Raw genomic sequence first — 21,716 nt, forward strand, 5'->3', positions numbered from 1 at the left:
TCTGTCCCCACCTCATCCCTTAACTTTTATTCTGAGTCTTTACATTTAAAGCGTGTTTCTTGTAGACAACATGTAGGTGAATATTTTTTGATTCATTTTGACAATTTTTGTATTTTGACTGGTATGATCAGACAATTTATATTTGAAGAGATTACCAATGTAGTTGACTTTAAATCTGCCTTCTTGCTGTTTTCTATAGTTTTATTTATTCCTTACCTCCATTTTTTTCTTCTTTCTCTGTCTTTCTGATTTTCATTGTATATTTATGATTCCATTGACTTATTATTCACACTATTTTTAAAAACATTTAAAAATTATTCTTCCAAATGTTTACAATGTACATTTTAAATAATCTAAACCCATTTTTAAATAAATCTAAAGTGTCACTCAAAGTTGTATAGTATTTTGCATACCACTAACTATGAAAAAGACTTCTGATTCCTCATCATCCTAGTTAGAACTTGGTATTATAAATAGAATATTCCTAATTTCTTCCTCCTATCCTGTCATATTATTGTCACTTATTTCATTTTTATATGTGCTATGAACACCAAACACATTGCTATTACCATTTAAATAGTTAAAATTTCATGTAATTCAGAAGGAGAAAAGTTTGTTTTTTATCTTCATTCCTTTCTAACACTCTTTATTTTTATGTAGATCCAAGTTTGTTACCTATATCATTTTTCTTCTGCCAGAAGAAATTCTTTTACAATATTTTGAGAAGTTAGATGAGAAAGTCTATTTCTCTTATCACTTTTGAAGGATTGCTGGATATAGAATCATAGGTGGCAGTTTTTTTCCTCCCTTTAATGTCTTAAAATTGTCATTCCATTGTGTTCCTGCTTGTATAGTTTCTCATGAGAACTTTACATAATTCTCATCTTTCTCTGTAGGTAAAGTGTTTTTCTCTCCTTTGACTGCCTTCAAGATTTGCTCTTTGTTTTTGCTCTTTTGCCTAAGTGTGGGGTTGTGTTTGTGTGTGCATGGGTTTTTAAAATGTATCCTAAGCTTCTCTAAACTTCTTGGATATGTGGTTTGGTGTTTGTCATGCATTTTGGAAAGCTTTCAGAAATTATTTCATCAAATATTTCTTCCACTTAGTTCTTTCTTTCTTCTTTTAGTATTCCATTCATGTATATTATATACCTTTTGCTACCATTCCACATTTCCTGAATACTCTGTTATGTTTTTGTTTGTTTGTTTGTTTGTTTCCACTCTCATTTTCTCTGTTCATTTCAGTGTAGGTAATTTTTAATGACCTATTTTTACATTCACTGATTCTATTCGTGGGTGTGTCTGATAAGCCCCACAAAGTCATTCTTCATTCCTGTTACTATGCTTCTGATTTCTTTTTGATTCTTTCTTGTATTTTTCTGTCACTCTGTTGACACTATCCATCTGGTCTTCCATTTTGTCTACCTCTTCCATTTAGAATCCTTAAAATATTAACCACAGTTATTTTAAATTTCCTGACTGAAAATTTCAATACATATGTCACATGTGAGTCTAGTTCTGATGGTGCTTTTTCTCTTCAACTTGTGTTATTTCTTGCCTTTTAGCATGTACGTTTTGTAATTTTGTGCTTGTTGTTGACAGCCAGACATATTGTATAGAGCAGTAGATACTGAAGTGAATAGGATTTCATGGTGACTATTTATATCAATCTGACCAAGAGTTGCGCTATGTCTGATGTTTGCTCTGTCTATGAGTCCCAGAGGCTTTAAATCCCTTTAGTGGTCTTGTTTTTACCTCCCCTCTTGGCCTTGCCCCTTTTCTTGGTGCTTCATGTCCGAGACAGTGTTTGTAGCTGTCATCCACTGCTATTTTAACGAAGACTTATTAGCTTGCTGGAGCCAGGGGAGGAAAGGGAATTCTCTGATCTTGGAATTAAGTCTAAGTCTTTGGAGTGCATCGTGGGTCTGTGTCTTGGGAGTATGGTCCTCACAGTTGCTTTTGGCCCTTTCCAGGGTATTGTAAGTTGAACTGTATTCCCCCAAAAGATATGTTGAAGTTCTCACCTCTAATACCTGTGAATGAGACCTCATTTGGAAATAGTACCTTTGAAGATAATCAAGACAGGATGAGGTCATACTGGATTTGGGTGGGCCCTCAATCCACTGAAGGTGCCCTTATAAGGAGAGAGAAATTGGAACACACAGAAGAGACCCAGTAAAGAAGGTTATGTAATGATGGAGGCAAACAGTGGAGTGATGTTGCCACAAGCCAAATAATACCAATGAGAGGGAAGAAAGAATTCTCTCCTAGAGCCTTCAGAGAGGACATGGCCCTGCCAACAACTTCATTTCAGATTTTCTACCTTTAGAACTGTGAAAGAATTTCTGCTGTTCTCTGTTGACTAGTTCATGGTAAATTTATCATAGCAGTGCCAGGAAACTAAAACACAGGAGTAAAGCTTTTGGCCCCTCTGCCACCTAATACCTTCCCTGGCTGTAGAATTTCCAGTCTATGTCTTTGAAATTCTCTTCCCTGTAGAGTACACTCAAGCTCAGTCACTCAATCGTGTCCACCTCTCTGCAACACCTGCCAGGCTCCTCTGTCCGTGGGATTTCTCAGGCAAGAATCCTAGAGTGGTTTGCCATTTCCTCCTTCAAGGCATCTTCTCGACCCAGGGATTGAACCCATGTCTCCTGCATTGTCAGGCGGATTCTTTACCACTGAGCTCCCTCCCCTGTATACTGAGGCTTTGATTTTTTCTTTCCTTTTTCCTTAGATGACCCGGGGAGACAAAGTGGGGTGGACCATGGCAGACCTCCCTTCCCCTAGCTGGGATGAGATTTTACTATTACCCCATATTATTTCTGTCTTTCTCACAACCTGTAAAAGAATCCTGGAAATACATGGCTAGAAGTTGTCACAACTCCACAGAAAGTATTTTCAGTCCACATGAAAAGTATGTGTCATTGCACGATGATGTAAATATACTTTACACTTACTGAAGTTTATACTTAAAATGGTTAAGATGATATATTTTATGTTACTTTTTTATCACAATTAAAAATAAAGTATCTGTCTCTACACGTCTTACCAAAATGATCTTCATGTTGCTGCCAAACACAATTCAGAGACTTGGAGGCTGTATGGTGCCAATAGATGGCTAGTGGAAATAAGCTTTTGAAGTTGGACTGTTGAAGGGCCCAACGTGTGACCCGTCCCCTCAGCAGGTCCTGGAGCCTGCTTTGTAGGTGGGACAACCTGTGACACCACATCCTAGAAAATTCAACAACGAGAGTGTTAGTAACAATATAAAACAAGGTTTATAAGGCTATAGGAATAACACTACATATGTAACTATGTAAAATAATTGATTTTCTTATCTCAACCACAGAGCATTAAAGGAGAAATTCTGAAAAGCTAACCATAAGTGGTCGATAACCATTACTTCTATTTTCTTACCAGCCACTCGTATTATGCACTGTAATCTTGCTTCTATCTCACTATCTAACTGAAGTGGTTCTTTAGAAAATCACTAATTCTAATCTTCCAACCACATGTAAGGGTTGCCTTTTTAGATCTTGTCCTTCTGGGACTCATCACTGTGACACTATTGATCACCCTCATCTTGACGCCTTGAAACTTTCTTTTCCACTGATTATGTGTAATTGTGGGAGTTTCTTAAACTTTCAGTGACTCTGTTTCCTGTTCTGTAAAATGAGTATAACAATAACACTTATCTCATGGGTTTAGTGTACTTAGAACTGTGTTGTCACATAGTAAGACCTATATATGTTAGCTGTTATCATTCTAACCATCCTCATCATTATTGTTATTAGGGATAAGCTATATCTACTGGCAAAAGTACCTTTCTCGGAGTTGATGACAACCTGAATGTGATGCTTTCATAAATATTAATAAAATGACACCATTTGCATATGATCTTAAAAGGAATTCATTCATCTTGTGGGAAAAAAAGGTCATGCCACTGCAGAGAAGCAATATGGAGCTTGATGTGAACCTTCTCAATAACTCCTTGCAAAAATGCTTGCTTTGAGTGGATGTGTACATGTTACTATGTGGTAAAAGTTGATAAAGGAACTGAATTTCATGTGGATGGGGGATGAAACCAATCACATATACCAAGTCCATAGCTAGAGATATAAAATAATTTGCTGATGACTGAGGGAGGTTTCTGAAATAGGTTAGGGTTTTCACCCCTGGAGGAGGGCATGGCAACCCACACCAGTATTCTTGCCTGGAAAATCCCATGGACAGAGGAGCCTGGCAGACTGCAGTCCATGGGGGTCACAAAGAGCTGGACATGACTGAGCAACTAAGCACATGGTCTTCTGGGAAAAGCCCAATTTAGTCATCATATTAGGTAATGCCTCCAATTACCTGATCCTAGGCCACCTCTCAGCCTGACTTCCTATTATTTACTTCCTTGTACTTATTTTGTTCATAGTTTCCCAGACTCACTATACTTTCTAAATTTTGAGAAACTCTTGTTCATGCTATTTGTTCCTCTAAAGTGGAAGCCCTTCCTACTCTCTTCTATTCATCTTTTAAGAATCAGTGGAGATATATCATCTCATCTAAGAATTCTCCCCTAGATTCTCAGAATGAACTAGCAGCTTTCTTTAGTTCTCTCATAACAGTCTGTTTATGCCTCTGTCTTCCTTCTCAATACATTTTGTTGAAATTGTATGCCTTTCTATTATGACATTGTTAATTGGCTATACTCCAATATAAACAAAAAGAAGTCAGACACAAAAGGCCATATGCTATATGATCCCATTTATATGAGATGTCCAGAAAAGGCAAATTCAAAGAGATAAAAGGTAGATTAGTGCTTGTCTCCAGCTGGAGCAGTGGGGAGGGAGGAATTGGGGAATGACAGCTAATATGTGGGCAGTTTCTTTTTGCAGGGATGTAAATGCTCTAAAATTAAATTCTGATGATTGCAAAAATTAAAAAAAAATAAATTATATGTTTTTATGCTTTACTACCAGTAAGACCTGGATACATCTCAACAGGAAACCTATGGGTCATTCATGTTTGTACCCTAACATCTAGCATGGTTCCTAGTACTTAGGAGAATTTCATAAACATTTGTGGACATTGGATTGAATTAATTTTCTTCGAGTTTCATAGCATCTTTAAATCTGGTAAGGTGTCTGCTCTAAATCTTCACTTAAGTAATGAAAGTGTTGATGAGATCAAACCAAAGGTAGGGTTTGCAATAGGCCATCTCAAATTCTTCCATTGCTTATGGTCTGCGATCAGCACTCTTTGAGTATGGTTATTAATATATAATTGTATTAATTATATAACCCACCAATATGGATTCATAATTCTTGTTCCCAAGGGTATCATAAAAGACTTGTTAAAATCTTGCTGAAATTGCATTCATTCAATGTACATGTTATAGCTGTCATATTTCCATAAACACCTCTAATAAAATTAGATCTGTGTGGAATGTCTTTGTTGATAACTTTGCAATTTTCTAGGTATTCGTTTACTTGAAAACCTGTTCTAGAAGCTAACCAAGGACATATTTAGCTCATTGATTAGTAGATTGAAAACTTCCTCCTTCTTTGTTAGAAGTGGTAGTATACTTATATAAATTAAGTGTTAAAGCACCTTTCTTTATTCTTATTAATTCTTTTGATCATTGGGAATTGTTAAACAATATCAAGTTATAACTTATCCAACCCAGGACACATGTACTTTTTCCTTCTGAGAACATAGTTAACATTGTCCTGTCTTTGCAAATACATGTTTATACAAGCTCGAGATAATTTTGGGCCTTAATCCTTTCAAATACTAATCCTTTAGGAACGTGCCATCTGCTATATTCATCCTTCTTTTCATTGTTTTATATATTATTCTTTAAAAAGAAAAATAGCACCTATGAGGTCATTGTAAAACTTCCCCTGCAACCCATGGCTTCCCTCAGTTCTCCTTTAATAGGATAATTTGCTGTTTCATGGTCGAAATGATGTTTTTGAGAGCTTCCCAATCTTTAGAGTCTAACGCCATCGTAATGTAAATTAAGGTCCATCAAGTATCAATCATCCTAAGGGAAACTTTTGGAGAACAGCAATCGCTAGAAATTCTAGTCAGAGTAAGCAATTACATAATAGGTCAATCTGAACCTTTGCATGGTTATTGCTAAGGAAGAAGCATTCCCTCCTAAAAGGCTTAAAGCCAAGAGTCCATTTAGCCTCTGTCAATTTTTCCTTTCAAATGTCTCTCAGATTTGTTCTTCTCTTTCCATTCCTATAGATGCCTTCATCAGCTCATACCTGGACTACTGCCATAGACTAGATGGTTTCCTTGCCTCCATTCTATCCATATTCCAATCCACCTTCCATACTACTGCCAGATTAATTTTCTTAAAACACTTTAAGCATATCACTCTCCTGCCTGAGACCTAGCTCAAATGTCACCTTTGTAAAATCTTCCTAACCCTCCTAGGAAGAGTTAGGAGCTGCCTACCCAGTGTTCTCACAGCACTTTGTGCATATCCTTATGAGCTTACAACACATCCAATAATTACCCATTTAATTACTTCTCTCTTCCATTCGCTGAGAGCTCCTTGAGGGCAGACAAAACTATTGACGCATCTCCTGGCCCCATCTATCTTGCCCCGTGCCTCAGTGCCTTCACATATGCGGTTTCCTCTGCCTACTGTATTTCTCCCTCTCATTATTCCTGCTCAATTCATTTAACACATATTTATTGGGGGTCAACTTTGTGCCAGAAACTATTTTAGGCACTTGGGATTTATCAGGGAACAAAACAAACAAAAATGACTGCTTTCATGGAGCTTATCTTCTAGTGGAAGGACAAAGATAAATATAATCAATAAATATTAGAAGGCAGTCAGAGCGATGCAGCAGGATAAAGGGGTGTGCTGAAGGAAGTAGGACTTTTAAACATGGTGATCAGGGTAGACTTTATTGAGAAAAACGACGTTTGAACAAAAAGGGAATTGTGCATGATGATATCGTTCTGGTTTAAAGAAGGCCAAAGCAAAAGCTCTAAGCTGAGATTGCATCTGTCATACGTATCTTTGTCTGGGTTTAACTAGTGCAAGAATATATTGGACTGCATGAGTTAAGAGGATGCTCCTTTACATGAGGGTCTCAAAATTAAATGCCCACAGGGTCTAGGCAAGAAACATAAATAGGTGAAGCATAAGAGACAATAGGAGACTGTGGTGAGATGGGTGAATCGAAGAATGCTTGATCTGTCCAAAAATCCTAGCCACTACGTAGCTCTAGCTAATTATTGCCAGAGAGTCTTAATGTTGCCATATTTGAGAGGAGCCAGAAATGTATATTCTATGAGAAATATCCCAATCTGTAATGTTGACAACTGCATTAGTCCAGGTCCTTTGAAAAGGAGGTGCCATGACAGACACAGATTGTGCAAGTGGTTTATCTGGGGAAACATTTGACAGAAAATAGAGACAGAGTCTGAGAAGTCCAGGAGAGTTGTGTCATGATGTAGGTCTAATCTCTGTGGAAAAGGGTAAATGCAAATCTAAACCACAATGAGATACCACCACCTATCTGTCATAAAGGCTATTATCAAAAACCCAACAAGTAACAAGTATTGGCAAGGATGTAGAGAAAAGGGAGCCCTCCAACACTGTTGATGGGAATGTAAATTGGTACAGTCACTATGGAAAACAGTATGGGGGTTGCTTAAAAAATTAAAACCAGAGATACCATATGATCCAGCAATAACACTCCTGGGCATGTACCTTAAAAACCCAAAATAGTAACTTGAAAATATATATGTACCTGTGTGTTTCAATGCGGCGTTATTTTTTTTTAATGATTCTGATCGTTAGTTGTGACCCTCAACAAACATTTCCATGTGAATTTAGTTCATAAGCTAGAGCTATGCTTCCTAAAATCCTCCCTTCCATCTTCTCTGGTTCTCACACATCCTGCCACTGCCGTAGGGATGCTCAGACTCCATGCTAAGTTGCTTCAGTCCTGTCTGACTCTGTGCAACCCTATGGACTGTAGCCCACCAGGCTCTTCTGTCCATTCTCCAGGCAAGAATACTGGAGCAGGTTGCCATGCCCTCCTCCAGGGGCATCTTCCTGGCTGAGAGATCGAACCCACGTCTCTCACATCACCTGCAATGGAGGCAGATTCTTTACTGCTAGCATCACCTTGCTGACCATGGGGATGAGCCAATACATCCATGATTCTTGGGGATGTGAGGCAGCTAGGGATCACCAGCAGCCCACCAGGGAGGCCTGGCATGGGATATAGTAACACCTTAAATCTGTAGGGACTAGACGATGCACTGGCCAGCCCCAAAGTTCTCCAGGGAGCAGCCTTGGGAGATTCTGAACACCAACAACCCAATGCAGGTATCTGTCCCAGGGCCAGGTGGGCTCGGTGACAAAGGGAGTGGCTCTGAGCCACTTTTATTAAACCAACAGGTGGCACAGCTAAGTGCAAAACTTCACATTCCAAACTGTGGGGGACAGGAAGGGGAGTTGTTGGGTCCTTCCCTGCCCTCCTCCCACTCTCAAGCATGTTACAACACAGCTCTAAAGTCTGGAGGGCCTACCTGCTGGGTGACAGCTTAGGAGTCAGGTGGGGGAGGACCCCAGCACCCTCTCATTAGCACTCTGTCTCTGCAAAAGGTCTGGGGAAGGAGTGAAAGCTCCCCAAGCATGCCCCTAGCCTCAACTGCTTCTCTGTAACAACGGGCCCTCCTCCATCAGGAGAAACACATGTCCCTTCCCGAGCAGCAGAGTATGATCACAGCCAGTTGTTCCTGAGTCCAGGCTCAGGAGAGGAAGCCTCAGCAAGTGTCAGTTCAACCACGTGCTCAACAGGTTGGCCGCCCACCTTGGCAGCTGGGCCCCACACTTCTGCAAAGGGAGGACCCCTGGGCCTTGGGGGAACAGGACCTCCAGACACTGATGCTGCTTATAGCTCCCTGGGTAGCCCTGGGCGCCACCCCCAGCCTTCCCTTCCCACCTTTTCAGCATCTGCTGAGTCTGTAACCAAGCCCATACCTTCCCCATCATCCTTGAGGATCACACACCTGCCAGCCACGACCCCTAAGTGAGCAAAGACCTGTCTCCTAAAATATATCACCACGTCCCCTCTAGAAAACACAAATCCTGAGATCTCACCTGGTGGTCAGTGCTTAAGACTCTGCACTCTCACTGCAGGAGGCAGGGGTCTGATCCATGGTCAGGGAGAACTAAGGTAGATTTCCCAGGTGGTGAGATGGTAAAGAATCCGCCTGCCAATGTAGGAGACTCAGGATAGGGTTCGATCCCTGGGTGGGGAGATCCCCGGGAGAGGGAAATGGCCACCCATTCCAGGATTCTTGCCCGGACAATCCCATGGACAGAGGAGCTTGGCGGGCTGCAGTCCATGGGGTTGCAAAGAGATGGACACGACTTACCAATTGAGCGTACAGGCACAGGCAACTGAGATCCCACCAGCTGCACAGTCCAAAAAGAAACCCACCATCAAACCCCAAAGACAATAGACCTGTGACTACAGGTTGGAGGGATCAGACAGGTGGGTGTATGGTCAGGGCAAAGGGAACTGGAATGACTTTTCCCTGGGAGCCCAGGGCCAAATGCAGAACCCCCTGTTTGCTCAGCTGGGCCAGAAAGTTCTAGAGAATCCAAGAGGAAGGTCAAGAGAACCAAAGTCTCCCAAAGCAAGCAGGCCTTGGGGGAAAGTTCCATGGTTTCCCAACACACTGAGGCCTTCACAGGTGTTGGGCATCCAGTGGGGGGCAGTCAGAGATGGTCACTCTACTGTATTCAAAGGGTTCCCCACTCCTACCCTACTGCCAGCGCCCACACCAGAAGTCCTCCTGGATTGCTCACAGCCGGCTCACCCACTCGGATGGGTAGGGGACACCATTCTCTCCTGCCTGCCCTGGGGCTGCAAGGAGGCAACAGGGCTCAGAGCTCGGGCCTCTGGCACATTTGCATGAGAATACAGCCCGGCTTGGAGAACTGGACTGGGGTGGCACAGGCTTTCCTCTGGGGCTGGTTGTCCTTGCACATGTGTGTCCAAGGATCTGGAGCAGCACTGTCCCATGGAACCTCCTGCCATGGAGGCAAGGTGGCCTCTCCACGCTGCCCAGTAAGGCGGCTGGCACGTCCACAGTGGTGGTTCCTAAGATGCGGCTGGTATGATGGGGGAACCGACTGTCTCCCTTGGGTTCAAGTCTGAATCACGATTGCCAGTGGCTGCCGCAGCAGATAGCATAGAATGGCGCTCTTGGGTCCAGGGGACTCGCCATGACCCCTGAGCAGGACTGATGTCTCTGTCCACCACCAGCCCAGAACGCTGCCCTATCCACTCACGGAGATGACCACCGCCCACCAGGGCCCACACATCACAAGGTGAATGGGTATCCAAGGGCCTGGCATGTCTCCCCAGGGGCCCAGTCAGGTAAGACACGGGAGTCTTACTCTGCACCTGCATGGTGCAGACTTTCCCAGGGGCCAGTTGCCTCAAGAGTGGACACTGAAGGTCCTCTCTCCAAATGCCCCAAAATTCAGCATTACTTACAATATCCAAAAGATGGAAACAACCTAAGTGTTCATTGATGGAGGAATGGACAAAGAAGATGTGATATGTATATATGATGGCATATTAGTCAGCCATAAAGAAGGATGAAATCTTGCCATCTTCAATAACACTGATGGGCCTAGAGAGTAGTGTGCTGAGTGAGATAAGTCAAAGAGAGAAAGAGAAATACCATATGATTTCAGGTATGTGTCAGATGTAAAAAACAATACAAATGAATAAATAAAACAGAAACAGGCTCATAGAAACAAAGCACAAACTGGCCGTTGCCAGAGAAGAGGGAAGTAATGGGGGATGAGAGAAACAGATAAGGGATCCTAAGAGGTACAAACTTCTGGATACAAAATAAATTAGCTGTGTGGGCATAATGTATACATAGGGAATATAGCCAATAACATTATAATATCTTTGTATGGTGATAGGTGGTAACTAGACTTATCATGGTGATAATTTCATAATGTATAGAAATATCCAATCACTATATTGCACACCTGGAAGTAATATGGTATTGTAGGTCATACTTCAGCTTAAAAAATAGGTGGCTTTAGACCGCCTACCTCACACCACACACACAAAAGAAGTCAAAATGGATTAGAAATAAATGTAAGATTAAACTATAAAACTTTCAGAAGAACATATAGGAGAAAATCTTCATGACCTTGGATTAAGCAAAGAGTTCTTAGATACAACATGAAAAAGCACAATTTGCAAAAGAAAAATGATAACTTGAGCTTAACCAGAATTAAAAACCTTTGCTTTTCAAAAGGCATCATTAAAAAATGAAAAAACTAAAAATATTTAAACAATGAAAAGACAAGTCACAGATAGGAAAAAAAAAAAATTCAAATGATATACCTGATAAAGCACTTGTATCCTAAATATACTTAAAAAATCTTACATCTCAATAATAGGAAGGGAAATAACCTAATTGAAAAAATGGGCAAAATATTAGATAGATATTTCTTCAAAGAACATTTACAAATGGACAAGACAGATGAAAGGATGTTCAATATCTTTACATTAGGGAAATGTACATCAAATCTAAAATGAGATATTACTTTACATCCACAAGGGCAGCTATACATTTTCTAAGAGGAAAAATGACAAAATATTGGTGAGGATGTAGAGAAATTAGAACTTTTATATGGTGCTGGTGGTGCATGTGAATGTAAACAATGTAAAATGATGTGGGTTAGTGGTTGTTAAGGGGGTTGGGATGGTAATGGGGACTAAGTGCACATGGGCAAGAGAGATGCTATTGAGGTGATAGAAATAGCTAACGTTGGATGCAGTGATGGTTGCACCACTTGATAAATTTACTAAAAATCCTTGAAAGTACATGTAAAAGGAGTCAAATTTATGGTGTGTAAATTATATCTCAATACAAAATTTTAAAAACACTTTGGGAAGGAGAGAAAAACAGAAAGTTTGTGTGTTTGATTATTCATTAGGGGTCATACACGCCTCATTGAGCTGCTGTATGTTGTTGATGTTGCTGTTGTGGTTATGGTAGGAGTGAAGATTTTCCCATGAGGACTGAGGGTCAAGCAAGGACTTGAATCCTTTAATACAGTTTTGTAATTAACAGAAAAAGAAAGAGTGTTGCTGGGTTGAAATTCTGAGTAACAGGGGAGGAAAGAGAAGTGAGTGGGTTTACAAAAAATTATTCAGGACGCAGAAGTGGCAAGATTTTGCACTGATCAGATATTAGGAATGAGGAAGAGGATGCCTCGGACTTAGCATGCTTCAAGTTGAATTTCTGTTGTCCTCTCAAACTTACTGTCCTCCTGTGCTGCTCATCTCAGAGTGGATCAGCATCCTGGCACAGAGGAAGTATTCACTGATTGTCTTCGGAGTGACAGTGTGAATGAACAGAGGAAAAATATGGCCAAAGCCTCCACGGGGTCCTGCCAAACAGCCAGTCCTATGTTCACCCACGAGGTCGGCTCAGCAGATGTCTAGCAGAAGTTCCCTCTCACCATGTTGATCACTTGGGAAATCATCAGGTCCCCCATCCTAAAGGACATTCGCATTCATAACCAGTGACCACTCCTTGTTTAAACCCTGCGGGCGTGGCAGAGACCAGATTTTGCCCAAAGCCTGTAAATTGTCCTGCAAAATTATTTACATGTGGGCAACAGCAGGTGCATGTACAGCCCATATGAGCATGGGGGACATGTGGTGTTGTAGACAGAGGGTCGCAATGGTGCCCAGCTTGTGGATCCGTGTTCACTTTGGCTCCAAGCAGAAAGAGACTCTTCCCATCAGAAGGGTGTATTCACCCAGGGCCTGAGTCCACCCCACCCCACCTCATTCTGACAGGCAGAAAACACAGCTGCCAGAAACACTGCAGAGAATGAGTGATCAGTTAGGATATTTTACTGCTGTTTCCAAAGTTGACAAGCAGAGATACAGAGCTGCTTGTGGTTCCTCATACAGATACTAAAATCAGAAAGTGATCCCTCCCAGTCCACCATTCTTCTAAGAAACCGGGGGACATGCAAAAGACACCCCCAGACTTAACCCACCCTTTGAACATTCCCTTCATCATACTGGTTATGAGATAAAGTATAACATCTTTAAGTATCATGACAGATAAACACATTTACCTCTTGTGGTTGTGAAGATTACAGTGTTTTGCATAATATATGGTTGCCATTATCATTGTCACTAGTTCCTTAATGAGAAGGAATTAGAGGGATAGCATCATGTCCCTCGATAGTGTTTCTAATTCTTTGCCCTTATGCTGCTGCTGTCGCTTCAGTCATGTCCGACTCTGTGCGACCCCATAGATGACAGCCCACCAAGCTCCGCCGTCTCTGGGATTCTCCAGGCAAGAACACTGGAGTGGGTTGCCATTTCCTTCTCCAATGCATGAAAGTGAAGTCGCTCAGTCGTGTCCAACTCTTCGTGACCCCATGGACTGCAGCCTACCAGGCTCCTCCGTCCATGGGATTTTCCAGGCAAGAGTAGTGGAGTGAGTTGCCATTGCCTTCTCCTTTGCCCTTATAGTTAATGCAAAATCAAGTGTAATTTTTAATAGAGTGTTTCCTGAAAATACCAAGCTAAGAGGCAACCCTAAAAGACAACTCTACGGGAATGGCATATGAAAGCATTCCTCCATATGAGAGCTCAGGTCTGTCTTGCAGCGTTTGAGTACACAGCTAAGTCACCCAAATCTTTCCGATTAGACTTTTTGTCAGACCGTGTACAATGCTCATTCAACCCATAAGGTTTTGGAAAATGATTTATCATCTGGTTAAACTCTTTAATGGTAAAGCATTCAGAAGGGCATTCTTTAGAGTTAACATTCAACCAAGGCATTGAATTAATGTTGTTTCCAGTTTTCCCAGCAGGCGGTAAAGGAAGCCTCCTTGGGCTTTGCAGAATTGTTTGCATAACAGAGAGAGATCTGGCCTAACTTCCCCAAGGCCCTGCCCTGCCTCTTGCTAGGTTTCCTGCTCCGGAGGGGCTGAGAAAGGGTACTATCTGGGCAGAAAACATTAGCAAGAAAGAGTCGGTGCTGCAAGGTCCTGCAGACAACCGAATTCCAGCGTGCACTGCACTGCCCAGCCAGGCGAAGCATGGAGATGGGAGGGATTCGCTGAAAGCTGGTCACAGTGAAGGACAGACCCAGGGCGGGGAAGTCTGCTCGAGTTTGAGACTATGTCCTCTGGGCAGCAGTCCCAAAGCGAGGCTGCTGCAGCTCTGCAAGCTGTTCCCAAGCACTGGGTCCAGCAGACCACGCGCTGATCTCCGGGCTCTGGGTCGCGCAAGTGCCTCCCACCGTGTAACGGAAGCCCTGCAGCAAGGCACAAGTGGCCTTCTCCAGTGCCAGGGTGAAGGTAAGTACCACCGCCCTGGGGCCCAAGTAGCCAGGGTGGGGGCGGCCACTCTCTCACTTCCCCGGGCCTGCAAGCCAGCGCCTTGGCCACACCACTCATCGAACCCACCCAGAACACCCCTTCCCCGCTCCATGGGGCGGGACCCACCTGTGCCAGAGGTCGCGACTCCCGATTCAGCCAAGTGGACGAATCGCAAGCGAGGAGAGCCTCGGAAGGCAGCCCTGCGCCCGCCCTTTTGCTTTTGGCCCCGAAACCGGCAGCCCCACGTTCCCCCCTCCCGCGGCGCGAGGCCCCATTACCCGCCCGGAGGCCCCGCCCCTCTCCTTCCGGCCGGAGGGCGGTGCCTCGCGCCGGGCATGCAACTGGTGGCCGCGCGCGCTGGATCTTTGGGGTCAGCAGGATGGAGACGGGTCGCTGAGGTCGATTCCTAGCAGATTGGGACCCATCAGTTGCAGACAGCAAAATAGATGGACCCATAAAATGATGCGTGTAAGACCCAGGTCGCCTTGCTTGCCTTTTCAGGACTCCGCCTCGGATGCTCCTATTTCCGGTAGTTTTATTGAGGTTCACTGAATTTACCTTCTTCCAATAGACTCCGCCGCTCTCTTGAGCTTACGTGAACACAGCACTCACTGCTGGCCTCCCACCAACTCTCTTGTTCAGGCGCTCGGTCGTGTTCGATCCTTTGCGACCCCGTGGACTGTGGCACGCCAGGCTTCCCCTCAATTTAGTTGAGCACTTTGAATCCAAGGTCCAGGTACAGTGTTAAGTACAGTGAGCGCTAGAATGGAACGAATCATTAGGAACACACATCTTAGGCACGCAAACACGGAAGAATAGTATACATATAACAAAGAAGGACAAATTAAGCTCACTGAAATACTATGTGTGATGGAAATTCAGGGCAAAGGGAAAATCTGAGAGCAACAAATAACAAATGTCATGTATAGACATTGAAAATGAGAGACTGAGCAGTCTCGTAGTTATTGAACATGCAAATTGTTATTCAAAATGGTAATAGAAAAGGAAAAGGTTTGTAGAAGTCAGGACCAACAAAGGAAAAAAACCCCTTCATACTTTTACCCTGGAATTCTTTCTGCCAAATGCTTTATCCCTAATTGTCTATTTTCAAAATTGCTACTCATTATTTTTGGCTCAATTGAGATACTACCTCCTCTATGAATCCTTCCTTTTCTTTCCTAGGTAAGTGTATATTCTGGTTTTTCATGAGTCCAGTGTGACCAATGGTCTCAAGCACAGGCCTCAAGTATAACCACTTATCATTCTGGATTATAGTTTCTCTGTTTGCATGCCTGTGTCCCTCCGTGAGCAGGTAGCTTCTTGAAAGCTGGAAATTCATATTTTTCAAATTTATTTTCAGAGTCCCTAGCCAGAACCTAACAAATCTTGTGTGTAGTGAATATTTGGTGAGCATTATCTAGAACCAGTGAGTAGAAAGAAAAAAGGCTATAGCTAGGATGTGAATTAATGTACATAAGAATACTGAATAATGTGAGATGATAGACTCAGACTCGTGTTTACTCATGCAGCAAACATTAATGAGTGTCGACCAAACTCCAGGTGCAGTATTAACCACTGAGTGTAAGATAGTAAACAAAAACTGGAGAGAGTTCATGCCCTATGGAGTTTAAAGAGCAAATAGGAATTAGCCAGGCAAACAGGAAAAGGAACATTCCAGATGGAAGGAACAGTATGACCAAAGGTCCTGTAATAGGAAAGAGCATGACGATAGCAACTAGAGTGACAAGATCGATAAGGGGAAGTTGAAATCAACAGGTAGAAAGTACCCAGAAAGAGGCCAGAGGTTGATAGATAAAGCCTGTTTAACAGCTGGGGAAAAAGAAGCCATTTGCCTTAATAATAGTAACCGACATTTATTAAATTTACCACCATAGGCCAAAGGCTGAACTAAGTATTTATAACATTTAAGATAGATAATATTATTATCCTTGCTTTAAGGATAAGGATATCTTTGCTTTAAGGATAAGGACACTGGGGCTCAGAGAAATTAAGCAGTTTTACAAGGATCACACAGTAGTTAAGTGTCAGGGCTGACACTGAAACCTAGTTAATCAGGCTCCATGGAAACAGTGAGAGACTTTATTTTCTTGGGCTGCAAAATCACTGCAGATGGTGACTGCAGCCATGAAATTAAAAGATGCTAGCTCCTTGGAATAAAAGCTATGACCAATCTAGACAGCATATTAAAAAGCAGAGACATTACTTTGCCAACAAAGGTCCCTCTAGTCAAAGCTATGGTTTTTCCAGTAGTCATGCATGGATGTGAGAGTTGGACCGTAAAGAAAGCTGAGTGCCGAAGATTTGATGCTTTTGAACTGTGATGTTGGAGAAGACTCTTGAGAGTCCCTTGGACAGCAAGGAAATCCAACCAGTCCATCCTAAAGGAAATAGGTCCTGAATAGTCGTTGGAAGGACTTATGCTGAAGCTGAAGCTCCAATACTTTGGCCACCTGATGTGAAGAGCTGAGTCATTGGAAAAGACCCTGATGCTGGGCAAGATTGAAGGTGGGAGGAGAAGGGGACAACAGAGGACGAGATAGTTGGATGGCATCACCAACTCGATGGACATGAGTTTGAGCAAGCTCCGGGAGATAGTGAAGGACAGGGAAGCGTGGTATGCTGTAGTCCATGGGGTCACAAAGAGTCAGACAAGACTGAGCACAGAGTTAGTTAGTTATGATTCTGTTAGAATTACTTAATTGTTGTTTTCCCTTATTATGATATGTATGTGTTTATGTGAAGCAGCTAACATAGTGTCTAGGACAGAGTGGGAACTTAAAGAACATTTGTTGAATGAGTGAGTTAATGTCTGATTAGTAAGCAATGGTTGTAAATTGCTACAAAATAAGAAATGGAAAAACCAACGGTAATATCTGGGTTATTTTATGTTTTAACCACCCTGGCCTGCCTTCCCTTATGTTGCTAGAACTCACCAGGCTTGTTCCTTCTCTGACTCAAAAAATATAATCTGCTCATCTATTTGTCTCCACTTGTACTGCTAATATTTGAGGCCAAGTGTTGGCAATTTTTTTCAAAGGGTCAGATAGTAAATATTTTAGGCTTTGTGGGGCACACGCAGTCTCTGTCTGCCACCATTCAAATCCACATTCATTGACCAAAAGCAGTCACAGGTAATATTTAGATGATGAGCGTGGATATATTCCCATTAACATTTATTTATGAACATAGACAGGAGGCAGAATTAGGCCTGTAGGCCTTAATTTTACAGTTTAGCTTTCCATGTGGTGCAGTGGTAAAGAATCCACCCGCAATGCAGGAGACACAGGGGATGTAGGTTCAATCCCTGGGTCAGGAAGATCCCCTGGAGGAGGAAATGGCAACTCATTCTAGTATTCTTGTCTGGGATATCCCATGGACAGGGGAGCCTGGCAGGCTACAGTCCATGGGTTTCCACAAAGTCAGACATGGCTTAGTGATTGAGCATGCATGCATGCTCTAGCCTAAAATGAGCTGTTGTATAGGAATGATGTATGGGAGCCATCATCTTTGGTCAACATCTACATCTTGGTTTTATCAGCATTTTAGTGAAGGCTTCATGCTTTCTAATGCTGTTCATAACCTTGAGAATTGTTGAAAAGTGAATCAAAGTGTGTATTGCAATTTTGAATTTTTGTTCATCAAAATGATCTCTAAAAGAATCAACCATTTTGATTCTTTGAAATAAATTTCTAATTGATTTCAAAGCTTTCAAATTTCTAATCTTTGAAAGGTTAGAAAAGAAATTTCTTATCTTTGAAAGGTTACAAAAGAAAGAAAATGAAGATTCATAATAAAAGTAACTTTTATTATGTAACTTAAAGTGACTTTAGCCAGAAAATAAATATTCTGTACACAGTGCAATGTTGAATTTGGTTGAGGCTTTGGTCTATAACATTAATTCTAGTCTATATACAGAAACACATGAATCCTAAAGGTTTTCAGAAGAAATCGTTTAGGCCATACAAAACTTCCCTCATCTACTGATGGATAAAAATTGGGTAAAAGCTGAAAATTATATTAATTTTGTGTATGAGAATATGAACAGGATATGGACATTTCTGACTCTAATCAGGAATACGGTTCAGCACAAACTTAGTAGCCTGTACAGTAAGTTTTGCACTGTAAAGGCATTTTAGTAGTTTAAAGGCACACATGGGATTCTCCAATGAGAATGCTGCAGTGGGTTGTCATGCCCTCCTCCAGGGGATCTTCCTGACCCAGGGATTGAACTCTGGTCTCCTGCATCTACTGCACTGCAGACAGATTCTTTATTGCTGAGCCTCCTATATATACATGTTTTTAAACTTTGATGTCCTCCTCTTAATCTGTCTTATGTTGATTTAATTCTTTGTGCAGCCAGAAGAACCCAGAAGGGTAGAAGAAAATCTGTTCCTCCCTCACAACATAGTGATATTGTGCAGGGCCCTGTGGGATTCTGGGGCACAAAGCCTGTGTCCTCCATTTCTTTGATGATAGGAAGCAGCCTTCACTCACCCTCCTTGACCCAATGCGAGTTCCAATGGGCAGATTCAAGCAGTTCTTAATTAGGGAAGGGAGGGGATGCCAGACCAGGGAGAAACGAACAGTCAAGAGCAGCCTTGGGATAGGGTCCTGGTTCCCCTCAAATGGATACACACAACAATATCTTAGATTTGCTTTACAGATATTGAAACTCTCTCAATGTGGGAGCAGTTAGCAATTAACAATTGTATGCTGCCCACAAGCATGTAGACCCCAGGCCAGTTGGACCTGAAGGTTGATGATGCTGACTCCCACTTATTTCACCATCAACCCGTCAGAAGAATGTCCACTAGCTGATCACAACCTCCTCTTTGAATAATTACTGTAAAACTTCTCACTGTCTCTCCAAAGTGAGGACACATGGTTTTGGGGGCAGCAGCCCACTATGTCTCCCTTTGCGTGGCAAAGGGATAAAGTTATTCTTTTCTTAAAAAAAAAAAAAAAAGGCACAAAAACCTACCTGCAACTAAAGTGAAAGAGAAAAATTTATGAAAAGATAATGGGCTGTCTCACAAAAAGGTAGGAGTGGAACATTCAGAACTTGGAAAGGACAAGGTACAGTTAGGCCTCAAGAATGATCAAAACCAAGGGTTCAAATGTTATTAAGATTCTCTATCATTCTTTAATCTATTCTTCCTCATACATTTATTGGTACACTCTCTTTCTCTCTCTGCCCCTCTTTTTTTCTCTTCCTTTCTCTACCCCTCTGCCCCTTCTGCCAAAGTTCCTTTTGTTTCTCAAGTCCATGCAACAGGAAATATGATTACTGACACCTCCCTAAATTTTCACCCTACAGCTTCAATCACTGGTTGGATCATCAGAGTGATGATCCTTGTAGAATGAGCTTGGGAGTGTTCCTCCCTCTACAAATATTCAGAAGAGTTTCACAAGTCTTCTCTAAATGTATGATAGAATTCACCTGTGGAGCCATGTGGTCCTGAACTTTTGTTTGTTGGAAGATTTTTATTCACTGTTTTTCAATTTCATTACTTGTGGTTGGTCTGTTCATACTTTATATTTCTTCCTGGTTCAGTCTTGGGAGATTGTACCTTTCTAAGAACTTGTCCATTTCTTCCAGGTTGTCCATTTCACTGGCATATAGTTGCTTGAAACAGTCTCTTGTAATCCTTTGTATTTCTGCAGTATCAGTTGTGACTTCTCCTTTTTAATTTCTAATTAGACTGATTTGAACCATCTCCCTTTTTTTCCTGGATGAGTCTGAAAATTTGTTGTAAATCCTACAAAGTTTGCCTAGGTACTCAACTAGCACAATTGGCTATATAGTGCTGTACTATAATAGGTTTACAATGCTTTTCACACAAATAATATATTATTTCATTCTTTTTTATGGCTAAGTAGTATTCCATTGTCTATATGAAATACATGCACATCTTCTTTATCCATTCATCTGTTGCTGGTAGAATATCCCTGTTCTAAAGTAATACACATTGAAGTATTTAAGGGGAAAAGAGGTATGAGGTCAGTGACTTACTCTTAGATGGTTTAGAAAGTAATAATAATACCAAAGATTAAATATATACATACAAATATATCTTTGTAAATATAAATATATACAGAAACATGTATAAACATTTGCATAGAGAGAGAGGAAGAGAGAGAGGGATGAAGTAATAAAGCAAGTATTTGCAAAATGTTAACAATTAGTAAATCTGAGTGAAAGATGTACCCAAGACCCTCATAACTGTTTAGCTTCCTAAATGAAACTTACCTTTAAATGTAAATTATTTCAAAGTAAAAAGTTAAAATTAAATATAATCAAGAAAAAAGTATGTGAAAATATTAGTATAAAATAATGATTCTTCAAGTGTGGTACTGGACTTCTAGGTCCTTATCTATTAGAAAGTTGTTAGAAATGCAAAGTCTCCCATCCTACCCCAGACCTATTGAATAAGAACTCTGGTGTTGGAACTCAGCAACCTGTGTTGTAACAGCTCTCCAGGAATTCTGATATATGGTAAAGTTTGAAAACCACCAGAATAAAAATATCATTAGAATAAAAATGAAACCTTTCTAAATAGCAAAATATATATCAAAAAGTAAAGTGAAATATTTTATGTGCATAATACACACTCACATACACACATATATTCATATGCCAAAACTGAGACCCTCCTCCCAAAGTTACTATTTATAATAGGAACAAAAATTACAAGGTCTATTAAAATAAATCCTATAAAAGATGTAATGTTTTTAGGAAAAGAATTTTAAAACTTTAGAAACATTTAAAAGACCTAGGTGAATATAAGTTATAATATGTTCATAAGGGAAGATTCATTGTCATAAACTTAGTTACTTTTTTCAAATTATTCTACACATTAAATGAAAATACAATCAAGATATCAATAGAATTTTATTCTTATAGAACTTGACATGCTGATACTAAAATTCATATTATAATTCATGTAGAAGAGAAAATAGATAAAAGGAGTCATGAAACTTCTGAAGAATAAGTATAAAGAACTTATATTAGTAGATAGCAAAATTTACTACAAATCCATAATAATGAAACAGTATAGTATTAAGGCACACATGAGTAGACAAATAACTGATGGAGAAAATAATGAACTTATAAGCAGAATTATGTATAAATCTAATCTTATTATATGACACATAGAGAACAATAAGTCAGTGGGTGAAATGATTGACTCTTCAATAAACAGAGTTAGGATAATTGGCTCTTAGGGAAGCAGATAAATGTAGATCAATACCTCACACCACTCACAGACAT

The 21,716-nt window shown here is 41.1% G+C and overlaps 2 protein-coding genes across 4 annotated transcripts in view; one reads left to right on the top strand and one right to left on the bottom strand.

The window, feature by feature from the left end:
• Positions 1-14,674, bottom strand: part of TMLHE (trimethyllysine hydroxylase, epsilon) — a 52,964-nt gene extending 38,290 nt beyond the window's left edge. For all 3 annotated transcript variants that reach the window (XR_015158239.1, XR_015158238.1, XM_086385922.1), the window contains exons 1-2: positions 14,552-14,674; positions 3,050-3,231 (exon numbers count right to left, since the gene is read on the bottom strand). Coding sequence is in view for 1 of the 3 variants with exons in the window: in XM_086385922.1 (XP_086242048.1) it covers positions 3,050-3,230 (181 nt within the window). In the remaining 2 variants the exon portion in view is untranslated. The remainder of the gene's footprint in view (positions 1-3,049; positions 3,232-14,551) is intronic.
• Positions 13,999-21,716, top strand: part of SPRY3 (sprouty RTK signaling antagonist 3) — a 111,450-nt gene continuing 103,732 nt past the window's right edge. The window contains exon 1 of the mRNA XM_086385924.1: positions 13,999-14,404. The gene's annotated coding sequence lies outside the window, so the exon portion shown is untranslated. The remainder of the gene's footprint in view (positions 14,405-21,716) is intronic.

Source organism: Bos grunniens, chromosome X (assembly GCF_055505025.1).
Source record: "Bos grunniens cultivar Pamir isolate PY7600 chromosome X, Bosgru_T2T1.0, whole genome shotgun sequence".
Lineage (NCBI taxonomy): Eukaryota > Metazoa > Chordata > Mammalia > Artiodactyla > Bovidae > Bos > Bos grunniens.